This window comes from Narcine bancroftii, chromosome 7 (genome assembly GCF_036971445.1).
Source record: "Narcine bancroftii isolate sNarBan1 chromosome 7, sNarBan1.hap1, whole genome shotgun sequence".
Classification (NCBI taxonomy): domain Eukaryota; kingdom Metazoa; phylum Chordata; class Chondrichthyes; order Torpediniformes; family Narcinidae; genus Narcine; species Narcine bancroftii.
The window spans coordinates 198,003,975-198,016,682 of NC_091475.1; the positions used below are offsets into that span (position 1 = coordinate 198,003,975).

A 12,708-nucleotide genomic window follows, 5' to 3' on the forward strand; every position below is an offset into this window, starting at 1 on the left:
TAAAAATGTACATCACATTTTAAAAATAAAACTTAAATTTTAAGCAGTAACTATATAATTTGAAACCACAAGTAATTAAAACATTAAAGCAAACTTAATTCAGAAAATGTATCTTACCGTATACTTATTTTTCTACTTCATATCTGCTTCTATCCATCTGAATAAATGACCGTGATGTACCTACATCAGTAATAACCCGATGTAGGTTCAATGGTCAGCATCTTTCTGGGAATTCAATAAGCTTGTGCCCTGTTGTTGGACTCTACGAGGAGTCTAACACTAGAACACAATCATGTACCTGCTAATCTACGTGAAAAGCTCAGATATATTAACAAAATATTTAAACTTCATTTTAACATTAATTTAGAATAAAGTAATTAAATTTACCTAATTGGGATATTTAAATGTCTACTACCAGATATTTAATGATTCTCGCAAATGAATTTATTATCGTCCTTTCTTCTCACTTTATTCAAGTGACAGGATAGTTTGGTTTAAATACGGTGGCTCTGCTGAGAACTAATTATACTTCATATGATGAAATTCAAAATAAAAATTGTATAGAATATAATTTACGGGAAGCTCAAAAATCAGTACTTTGGACAGAAAAAAAAGTGACCCAGTATCCCAAATACAGCAAGTTTTATTGGTTACCACCCTATTTTAATTTTTAACCAAGATCATTTCAATTGAATCATATATTGCAAAATATAGTTTCATCAACTATTTCAGGTCTAAAACTCTACAATTTATGTAACTTTGAGAGTAATTTTTCATTTACATTAAGTAATAGAACTTTCCGAGATCCTTTAATTAGATATTTATTCAATCTTCTATGCAATTCCTCACATTTCCCCATGCACAATTTAAAATTAATTTTAAAAAGTTCTTTTATACAAGCCTGTCCCATCCCACTGCCTCCTGTGGAAGAGATATCTTACCACTGAAATTGAGCAAGTGAGTGTAGAAGAATGAATGCCGATGAAATTCTTCTATCGCCAAAATGGTGGGGCCCTCAAGACTACTTCTCAATGTTTTCTTTGCGCCACTTTTGTCGGCAATGAGGGACTCTAGCATAGTTCTAACCATGTAGAGCTACATTAAAAGGAAAACGCAAAATAACAAGAAAAAAGGCAGAGGGCATATTAGTCATTACATATTTAATGGAGAAAGTCCAACTGTTCCACCAATGCAGAGAATTCATACCAAACTGGACTTAATTTTGCTACAATAATGTTTTCATGAGAGTGAACCAAATTTTATAGAGGCACATTGCTTTGTTGTTTTAAACTAAAAGCTCCATATTAGCACAACACCTATTTTTGTATTAAAGTTTAAACCCCTTTAATTATAGGGGTAAATTAAATAATAGAAAATTAAGAGTGTTCAATCATGATGGAACAATTTGACTTTCTTTTATCAAAACAAAATAGGCTTCTTTTTCTTACCACCAAAGTTTAAAATGGTTGGATAGATGTAGGAACGTCTCAGAAACGTGTTCGTCGCAATGAGTGTTTTGTCCAGCCCCAGAGATTTTAGCTGCTTCGCTAGCTCCCCAGATAGCAATGACTCTGCCATGGTGCGCACCATATACAACTAAAACCGACCGGTTGGCAGTGGCAAACATTAAGAATTAGAGAGAAAAGCAGAGAGTGTGAGTTTTGTTAAAGAGCAATAGAAAAGAATTTAATTGATGTTAGTACGATAATGCTCCAGAGTGTTATTTTGACAAGCAACAAAAATCACACTATAAATAACAAGTTACCTAAGTTTTGAGCTGGAATTGTCTGAATGGAAAAATCAAGCGACCTGTTTCAATGAATATTTGAGATTTTTTTTCCCATTAAGACTGAAACAGGATAGGAATTGCTTAAATGATCACAGTAAAATCCCTGAGATCTGAAATTCAAGCAACCGGCAGCCTCAAGCAACCGGCAAAAAAAAAATTGCATTAAAATAAATAGGTTAAAAAAAATACAAAAATTTTAAATTAGTGCCCCCTAGCAGTTAGTTCACCAATCATGCAACACGCAATCTCAAGCAACCGTAAAATCAACTTCTCTGGCATCTACCAATGCCCATAGGTGCCAGATAACAGGGGGTTTTACTGATCATTACCAAGCGAAAAGGAAATCGTGCATTGACCATCTTCCTATTTTCAGTATGCATGTTGAAGAGGTAAGCAAAATGCCTCTTAAATTCAGTCAAGAGCTTACATTATAACAAAGTCAGGTACAAACACACTCAAATCAAAATACGTCATTCGTGTAATAAAAGAGCATGTCCATGATTTTCTAAAAAAAGTAAAAATAAAAAAAATGCTGATAATACTCATGCTTGCATGTTTTGCATTGTTTTAAGAAGAAGTAACTATGAAATTAAGTGACTTAAAACAAAAATTTAAATTCATCACTCCTGCCAAGCCAAGGGAATGAAACATTATTGGCCAGATTAAGCATTTGGTTAGTAACTATTTGAGTTAAGAATTTCAGCGTTAATAAATTAAACTGCAGAAAATTATAGCGACTGGACAAATGTGGATGCCAAATATGTACCAAAGTACAACATGTTTTTAGAAAAAATCCACTTTACTGCTATTAGTAAGAAGCAATATTTTTCTGAAATAAGTTTTTGATAGACTGACCTGAACCTAAAAATCAACAAATTAAGTGATTAGAAGCTGCAAACAAATTCTGTTGTAAACGTTAAGGTGATCAACAGGTAACTGTAAAAAAGAGTACAGATATTGCACAGTGCAAGATGTGCTCAATTAAATATTTTTATAAATACTGTAAAATACTCCCAATTTCATAGTCCACAATCTTTTCCCTGCCAAATGTTTCTCTTGCTTTTTCAATATCCTGCTATTGCCCTACTTCATTGTCTTCCTTGTAGTCTCAAGAACAATTTAAACCTCAATTCCCATTGCTATCTTTGACTCGTTTTTTAAAATTGAAAACTGAAAGGAAAAGATGAGCAGTGAAGTAACACCTGAGTGCTGGATGGTCCAACTGCTCGTGGAGTAACCTTGATATCGTAGCCACCTCTGGGATCTTTTTCTCCTCTGAGGGCGGGATCATTTATTGGTTCTTGTCCAACTTCCCAATCGCAAATAGTCTTCCGAATAGCTTGAAGAACACTAGAAAATGCAGGAAAAATTTAGTTTTAACCATATTTCTAACTAGATGACCATTCAATGGTTCAAAGGCCAGCACATTTTGACAAGCAACAAAAATCACACTATAAATAACAAAGATACAGCAAATAACAACTAAATTATAGATGGTACTTGCTGGCATAATTGGTGGTGAATGGATATGTGTTCAATTTCAACATCTATTAAATTCATTCTAAGATTTAATAAAAAGATGCATGGCTACAAAAAGCATTCTCTCAATGCAAAAGAAAAAAATCAATTTGCAACAGGTATTTTTGTTATTTGGCACAAAGCAACACAAGTTTTAATTTTCGTATCATCATTCAATAGTTACAATCAAAAAAATAAATTCTAATTTATGCCCTAATATCATGCCAAATTTTATTGCACCCAAATTTGATCGTAAACACAAAGCAAACATTTTAGCATTGGAGGCGATGCAATCAAAATTACAAATTTAAAACATTAAGATTGATGAATCCCCGGGACTGGATGCAATATACCCCAGGTTGTTGTGGAAAATGAGGGAAGAGACAGCTGAACCAGTAGGTATGATCTTTGAGTCCTCTTTGGCCACAAGGGAGGTGCCGAATATTTGGAGATTGGCAAATGCAGTCCCCTTATTTAAAAAAGGTAATAGGGAGAATCGTGGGAATTGTAGACAGGTGAGTCTTGCATCAGTGATGTGCAAACTATTGGAGAGGATTCTTAAGGATAGGATCTATGAGCATTCGGAGGAGTACAGTCTACTCAAGGATAGTTAGCATGGCTTTGTGATGGGAAGGTTGTGCCTCATGAGCCTAACTGAGTTTTTTGAGAAGTTAACAAAAGAAATTGGTGAGGGTAAGGGGGTAGATGTGGTCTACATGGATTTTAGTTAGGGATTTGACAAAGTCACCCATGAGAGATGTTCAGAAAGTCTTGAGGTATGGGATCCATGGAACCTTGGCTGTGTGGATAGAAAGCAGGTAGAAAGCAGAGAGTAGTGGTGGAAGGAAAGTATTCTTCCTGGAGGTCAATGACAAGTGGAGTACTGCAAGGATCTATTCTGGGACCCCTGCTCTTTTTTCTTTAAAATATTTTATTTAAAAATTTTCCATACAGGTAATTAATAAACCGTTGAAACAGAACAATAAATGTTTACATTTAAGAAAATATCATTAATTAAATGATGGTTATAACCCCTCCCCTCTCTCCCCAACCCTACACACCTCCACCAAAATATGTGTGAAACAATACATGTAGTTATATAAAATAAAAAACAGAAAGATAGCATCATGGATTGCTCGGAGTATAGCTTTCCAACACACTGGACTCCAACAAAGTTTATGTGATCAATTTAAGAAAGAAGATTGACGCAGGTCTCAAGAGGCTAGAAGAACATTTCTACGCATTTATACCTAAGATTTGCATATACAGGGTCCAAATCCTCAAAAGTATAGCATATTTATTTCTCAAATTATATGTACTTTTCTCTAAAGGGATACAGATTTGAATTTCTGCATTCCATCTTCCAATACCTAAATGTGAATCCGAATTCCAAGTCATTGCAATATACTTCCTTGTTATTGCTAATGCTATTTTAACAAATTTTGTTTGATATATTGATAATTTCAACTTGGGTCTTGTTCCTTCTAATTCCCCAATAGGAATAAATCTGGGTTTAGTGGAAATATAATGCCTGTACCTTGTTCTAAAAATTTCCCATAATGCACCCAAAAAGGTCTTACTTTGGGTCATGATCAAGTTGAATTCACCACACCTGAAACTTTGAGCTAATAGATCAGATTTAATTCTATTCAATTACTGTGGCGTCAAGTAAAACTGATGCAAAAAAAATTATATTGAACTAATTTGTATCTTACATTGATAGTATTAGTCCCTTGCTCTTTGTGATTTTTATAAATGACCTGGATAAAGAGGCGGAAGGATGCGTCAGTAAGTTTGCAGATGATTTGAAGATTGTAGGAGTTGTGGATGTAGCCGAAGGTTGTTGAAGGTTACAAAAGGTATAGACAGGATGCAGAGTTGGGCGTAAAAGTGGCAGATGGAATTTAATCTGGATAAGTGTGACGCGATGCATTTTGGAAGGACAAATCAGAAGTCAGTTACTTAAGTGTTGATAAACAGAGGTACACTGAGGTCCAAATCCATACATCCCTCAAAGTCACCACAAGTTGATAGGATAGTTAAGACGACCTATGGGGTACTGGGCTTCATTAATAGGGGAATTGAGTTCAAGAATAGAAAAGTCATGTTGCAACTCTATAAATCTCTGGTGAGACCACACTTAAAATATTGTGTTCAGTTCTAGACACCTCATTATGGGAAAGACGTGGAAGATCTGGAGAGGGTGCAGAGGAGATTTACCAGGATGTTATGTGGTTTGGAAAATAAGTCTTATGAGGCAAGATTAGCCGAGCTAGGTCCTTTTTTCATCTTCGGAGTGTAGAGAGTTGAGAGGAGACTTAATAGAGGACTGCAAGATTATGAGAGGCTTAAGGATAGCCAGTGCCTGTTTCCCAGGGCAGGTGTAGCAAACATCAGACGACGCGAGTACAAAGCAAGGGGAGGGAAGTTTAAGGGAGACATCAGGGGTAAGTTTTTTAATATATATATAAACACAGAGTTGTGGGTACCTGGAATGACTTGCCAGGGATGATGGTGGAAGCTGAAACGTTAGGGGGATTTAAGAGTCTCCTAGACAGGTACATGGATGGAAGAAAAATAGAGGGTTACGGGGTAGGGAGGGTTTAGTACTTTTTTTTTAAGGAACATATTGATCAGCGCAACATTGTAGGCTGAAGGGCCTGTGTACTGTTGTATGAGTATTTGATTAAATAAACAAACTTTAAATAATCAATAGTTTAAAGAATGATCCGTAATGACACATCTGGAAGACAAAATAATGTCTATTTTTTAAAAATAAATATAGCAAAAATATAAATATTTTTAAAAAGTTCTGAATAAACAAAAATATACATTTCTAAAAGTCAGTAAAGACAACCACAACTTCATGTCCTCTATCAGGACGGCAACAGTAACTGAAAGTATATCTATTTAAATATTTCCAAAACAGCTTGATGATATTTTTGATCATGTTTTATTGATTATAAGCTGTCAATAAGAATTACGACTGCCTGGTTTTAGGTGGCTTTTTGAATAATAAGTTTTAATTCAGTTTCAATTTATCTGATCTTGAAACTTTCAGAGGAGTAAATTATACACTTTTGTAGCAGTATGCTGGGGGGGGGGGGGGGGGGGGCGGGGGGAGAAGTGGGCAGGACCAGCACGAACAGCTCCAAACTCATGATAGCTAAAACAAAGGCTTTTGCTCTTCTCTGGCTAAAACCTGAGGCATGGTCTCGTTCTTCATCTTATTTCAACATGATGGCATATGTCCCTAACTTATATATCTGCCACACATTGACAATAATCACATTAAAGTTATTCCATTATCAAGCCAGCAGCTACAATAATGGCAGCTGTAAGATGTTATTGGGGTATTTTCTCTCTTCCAAGAGGGCAACAGGAAAAAATCTGAATGAAAAATATGAACCCATGTTGTATCATCCAGCGACGTTTCAATAGGTTCCGTCTGGAAGGGAACTTGCTGTTCTAAAAGGGTTATGTGGTTTTGCAAGTAGAGAGTGTCAAACAGGCTTTTTTTCCCCGTGTGTGTGAGAGAGAGAGAGACACACATAGAGATCAGTTCTACTGTGTTACAGCCAGCAACAGCTGGGACTGGAACACGACAAGCTGGTAAGCTTGTGGAAACCTCCATTTGGAAGACGGGTTGTGAGTTGTTAATTCAGCCTGGTCAAAGCCCTTGTGGTTCATGGAAGAGGAGAGGACTGGCTGTCTAATGTTTCACTTGAAATAAGTGAAACAAAAAGGCACTCTGTGGTGACCTGAAAGAAAGAGGTTATCATCTGGAGAATCCTGAAGGGGAAAGTTTCTTCAGCAAGATACTGAAGTGGCTGATGGAAGTAAATGTACAACAAATCTCTATCTGAAAACCAACAAGAACCTTCCTGAGCAGTAACCAGCACCAAAGCATGGTTAACTTTATAAATGTTAAATTCTGTCCACGGTATAAGAATTGCCTGCAACCAATGAGCTTAGAGGAATGAAAAGTGAGATTGAACCCATGTTGTATCATCCAGCTACGTTTCAATAAGTCCCAGCATATGTGTCTTGCCAGGCAATGAAAATAGGATTTAATTAATTAGCTGTGAATCAAAAATGTTTATGAATTTACACACACATCACATACACGTGCACTTAGAATTAGAAGGAGTGTTAAGTTAGGTTAGCTAAGTCAATAGTGATAAATTTAAGTGTGATTCTGTTTTCACATTTAAAGATAATTAAAAGCAACTTTTGTTTAAATAACCATTTGTCTTGGAAAATATTTATTGCTGCTGGGTTTTGGGGTCCTCTGAGCTCATAACAATATCTATTCAAATTCCAACACACTGAGAATACCAAATTACATCACAGAACATTCTTGGTTCATACTACCGAGCTACTCTCTGGTTAAACAGAGTTAATAGCATGGGTAGGTAAAAGCAAATTTAACTTTAATTACTAGACAATAAAACTGTTTCTCTTTGACATTTTTACTCCAACTAATAATTTTCTTTTCATTTTCATCATTGTAATTTGTCTGCAATGAAAAAATACATTCAATTCATCAGTGGAATCTCAACCCACATCCTCCAACACATTTTCTAAATCAACTTTCTTTTTAGAAAGTATTTTATAAAAAATCGAATGTCTAAAAATCAAATCAATTCCAATATAAAACAACAATTTTTTTAAATCCAAAAGTATCAAGACTGCAGATTTGAAAACCCAAACCAAATAGCATCACAGGGATTCACAAACCTCTGGATTACATTTTTCTTTTTTTTGATAGCTTGACGCAAAGGCTCACGAAGTGTTTTCTGAGCAAAGTTTTGGAGTGCAGCGTAAATGGTATGTCGAATTGCATGATTAAACACACTCTCCATTCTACCCATCAATACTTGCAGTCCTTTTATCATTGCTATAACCTGCAATACAAAACAGATAAATTAAAGTTAAATGAAGTGGTTTTTTTTTTAAAAACCAGACACATTATATTGCTTTTAATTGAGTGGAAAGTTTAAAGTTTGGATAACAAGAGAATGTACATTTAGCAGACTCTCAAATGGTTTTTAAACATTTACAGCCATTTGATAAATGACTCAGTTTTATAAAAATAAACATTAATTTAAAAAAAATTAGTCCAACAATTTTTCTTTCCACTTACATCAACCTACAGTATATACTTGTGTAATAGTTAATCCCCCCCAACCTTTTTTGGCCCAAAAAAAATCACGGTTTTTCATATGATCGGTGTTTTTTTTTTAAAAATAACCCTCCCCCTATTTTTGGCCCCAACCAATATAATTTGCCTCAAAACATCATCGAGGAATTACAGTATCACTACCAATTTAGTGCAAGACTAGAAAAAATATAGAAATAATTTCATTTTTAATACAAAGTTGTAGTTTAATAAAGATGTAGACTTTGAAAAGTTGATAGTCATTTAAAAATGCTACTTGTGATGAAACCGAATGAGAAACTACCAGTATATATTGTGACAAATTTGTTTAGAAATTACTTGCCTCACATCCTCAATATTAAGTTAAAACAAATCCTGCACAAGAAAATTACAAGCTTTGGTCATACAGAACAATTGGATGTTAAAAATTCTGTCAACTTAAGAATGAGCTATTCAAGTATTCACAAATTATGTGATAGCAAAAAAAGATTCCATAAATCCATTAAACCATTTGGCCACATTATTCTAAACCAGTGGTTCTCAATCTTTTTCTTTCCATTCACGTACCACTTTAAGTGGTCCCTATGCCATCAGTGCTCTATGATTAGTAAGGGATTGCTTAAGATAGTATGTGAGTGGGAAGGGAAGGTTGAGAACCACTGCTCTGGACCCAATTGTTACTGAAATATTTTGCTTGAGAAAAATGGTCATTGGCCCATTTCCTTTGGAGTTATAAAACCGTGCACATAACTAGTCAATGAGGTTCGATTAAAAGAGTGGTTTTCAAACTTTTTCTTTCCACCCAGATACCACCTTAAGCAATCCCTTACTAATCACAGAGCACCTATGACATAGGGAATACTTAAAGTGATATGTGAAAAAGGTTGAGAACCACTGTTCTAAAATCAAATAGCAGCAAATGTTAAAGCTTATTTAAAGAGAAAATTATATTTTAATACAAGAGAATTCAAATTACTTTACGTTTGATTCACCATTAAACCTCTCACCAAATTTCATTTAGTTCGGCCATATAAATAGATTTTCTCATTTGAACAAAAAGTCCAGTACTGACCCAAACTTATAATTCATGTTGGCTTCAATAAAGAAAAATTTCCCACCGCATTTCATAGGTAGTCAGACGAAAATGGATGTCAAGAGTGAATCACGAAAGTCTGCAGATGGCATGACTGAAGTAAAAACACAATGCTGGAGAAAAAAAATGTTGTCAAATATTTAGGGTTTGCAGACGAGATTTACTAGAAAATGGAGATGAAACTTAGATTCCATGCAACCATATGTGAAGGTTTAATGAATAGACAGATGTGGATAAGAATTGGATAAACAGAGTGAAAATTTTGCAGTGCAGCATTAAGTAGGACAGCAGTGTTTGGTAATTAATTGAAATTTTATAGAAACACAAAGGGATCCCAACTAAGATGTACATAATTTTTTTTTAAATTGATGATTATTTTGGTTTAATCCTAAAATGACTAAAATGAGGGACAAAATTATTGGAAGGGATATAGGTCTAGTGGCTGAAAATAATGATGTCACAAGTTTTCCCTGCAGCAAGATTTACCCAAATCTCGATGTCATACAAGCAATCTGAAAGGAGAGGAAGGATGTCAAGATAGATGGTGAGAGGGAGAATTGGTTATTGTCAGTATACTCATGGAACCTAATTCCACATCTATGTATCTATCACCTTGTTTAGACGATGAACACAAAATGGTGATGGGAGTAGTGGAATGTTTTAAAGAACTTAAAATGCAATGATTACTAACAACTGCAAAAATAAAACTAAGCAAGATGAAACCTTTCAGATGGCCACAATACCTGACTGTAAAGCTGCACATTATCCTCCTGTGCAGCTGTGAGGTGGCCATCTGAAACCGGAAAAGCCAGCCAGGAGGTCTACTTACCTAACCCTCCTCCAGGAGGTATAATATCCTGCTCAGAGTCTTGTCTGTTGCAGCTGAAAGCAACTGGGCTGCCAGGGGGCGGGCTGAAGACATCGTGATGACATCATCAGCCATCGACTCTTGAGAGCGTGGAGGGAGAAAGATCGGGGGGAGAGAGAACTGCTTTGCTTCTGTACACTCATGCTTTTTTAAAATATTGAGTGCTTGCGTGTGTTTTAAAAGTATTTGGTACCGGGATATTTATTTAAGGTGGTTAAAAATCATTTCCCTCAACACCCCCCCCCCCCCCACCCCATCCTCCTCCCTTCCCCATACCTCAATTTAAAGCAGTTGAAGAAAAACTCAGAACAGGAACCACCTGTTGTATGTTTATATTTTAAATTATTTTAATTTTGACATAATATCTATTTACTCTCTCATGCTGCGATTAATTATTCCACAACAATTTCTGTTCTGGGACCCGGGGTTCCAGATTAAACTGCACCGAGACGTTGAAATGCTGTGATTTTTTTTCCAGGGAATAATGTGCTTACATCTTCAAATTTTATTGAGAGGAGGGCTGGGATAAAATGGGTTGAATGAAACATTAGAAGATTAAATATGTTTGGGCAAATAGTGAGTCGGGCGTGCGAGGTGGGAGAGACCAGTAGCGGGAGTAACTTTGAAAACAGAATTACCCAGCCAGTTTCACTCCTCACTGTGCTTCAACCTTTTCTTGGATCAAGAGGATCCCCCCCAACCACCAAACGAACTGCAGTTTCCCACTCAGATCAAACCCTGTCTGGAAAAAAAACTCATCCACAAACCCCCATTTTATTTTAATTTTCATTTGAAAAGCTTCATTCCTCCCCCCACCCCAAGTGCCTGGTTAGCACTGTCTAGATTACACTGCCAAGAGACATTATAAATGCATGTGTGGATTCATTCTCAATTAAAATTCAGAAGTAAAACCAGAACGTCTGCAGATACTGCAGTAGAAACACAATGCTGGAGAAATTCAGCGTACCCTGTAGAGGTAAAAATGAACACTTTGGGTTCAGAATTTCTAGTCATGAGTACATCACGAAATGCATTGTTTCGTGATACGTTCATAGCTTGAGCCCTTCAAGATTAAAATTATATCTGTTTAAATGTGTCTTGAGCCGTCATTGGGAATATTGTAATGTCAAATTGCTGCAGCAGGCATTGGGAGCTGGCGTTGCTTTGCGAAGGTTCAATGCAGTCGCAGACTTGTCCTAATGATCGCTGGGATCCGAGAACCTATCTTTACAAGGATTAGTGCAGGTTGCTGTAGTGTCAATTTCTCGGGCTCCTCAAACAGGGGGAGCAACGCAAGGCCGTCATATCTTACCATGTGCAGTAATAGAAATGCATTTATACAAAACTATGACTTTAAACCGGGTTTCCTTTTGCAAATTGACTGTGAATAGTCTTTTTTTCGATCTGGTGAGAGGTAAGGTGGAGCTCGCCGCTGATTCATTACAAACTGGAAGGCTTTCAGTCCACAGCATGCGTTCCATGCTGCTAACTTTTGAGTTAAGGAGGAGGGGATTTAGTGACCCCCAGCTTTCCCTCTCTAGAATTTTGCTTTGATTGCGTTGATAACTTGGAAATGTTCTTCCCCCTCCCCCCCCAGTCATTTCCGGAAAGGCTGCAGCTTTTCTTCCCAGTGAGAGCCCGGGCTTTCTCATCCTTTCCAGTCGCCTCACTCGCGAATGCGAGTCGGACAGCACATAGGCAATTAGCTACTGAGATGGTGTGAGTTTGGGATGCTCCTGCAGCGCCCGTCTCAATAGCCAGACTACGCTGTTTGCCCATTCACTTTTTTTAAACCAGTTGGTTGAAATAAAAACAAAACACCTTCCCAGAGTTCTGAAATTAACACATTGGGGAAGTGCGGGGATCTAACAGCGATGGTTTAAAAGCCGGAATTGTATTGAACAGCATGACCTTGGCGTGCCTTAACATCCCTTCGGTCCTCCATGCTCCCAATTCTGTGCATCAGCCCGATACGCTGCTATGACGTGAGGGCAGCGTGGGCGGGACTAGGCAACTGTCCTGAGTAGCCGACTTTCGCTGCTAGACGGCTAGCAGTCAGCTGGCACGTTTAGGTGCCAAAAAGCCATCCATTCCGTGGCCATCTAAACGTACCAGCTGTACTCTGCTAGCCGCGCCTTCAGGCAGGTAATCTTCATCGGAACACCTAAAAGCGGCTGCAGAAGTACTAGAAGGGGCTGTGAAGATTAATAAGGAGGCCATTAAAAAGTTGTTTACAAATATCATTAGGTCTTTAATTTACATTTATTAAAATACTTAGA

General features: G+C 36.7%; 1 protein-coding gene across 3 annotated transcripts in view; it reads right to left on the reverse strand.

Annotated features, from left to right (window-relative positions):
- cyfip1 (cytoplasmic FMR1 interacting protein 1) overlaps positions 1-12,708 on the reverse strand; it is a 146,284-nt gene that overhangs the window by 40,223 nt on the left and 93,353 nt on the right. For all 3 annotated transcript variants that reach the window (XM_069891924.1, XM_069891925.1, XM_069891926.1), the window contains 3 exons: positions 8,048-8,214; positions 2,992-3,139; positions 942-1,095 (listed from right to left, as the gene is read on the reverse strand). In XM_069891924.1, the coding sequence (XP_069748025.1) occupies positions 942-1,095; positions 2,992-3,139; positions 8,048-8,214 (469 nt within the window). The remainder of the gene's footprint in view (positions 1-941; positions 1,096-2,991; positions 3,140-8,047; positions 8,215-12,708) is intronic.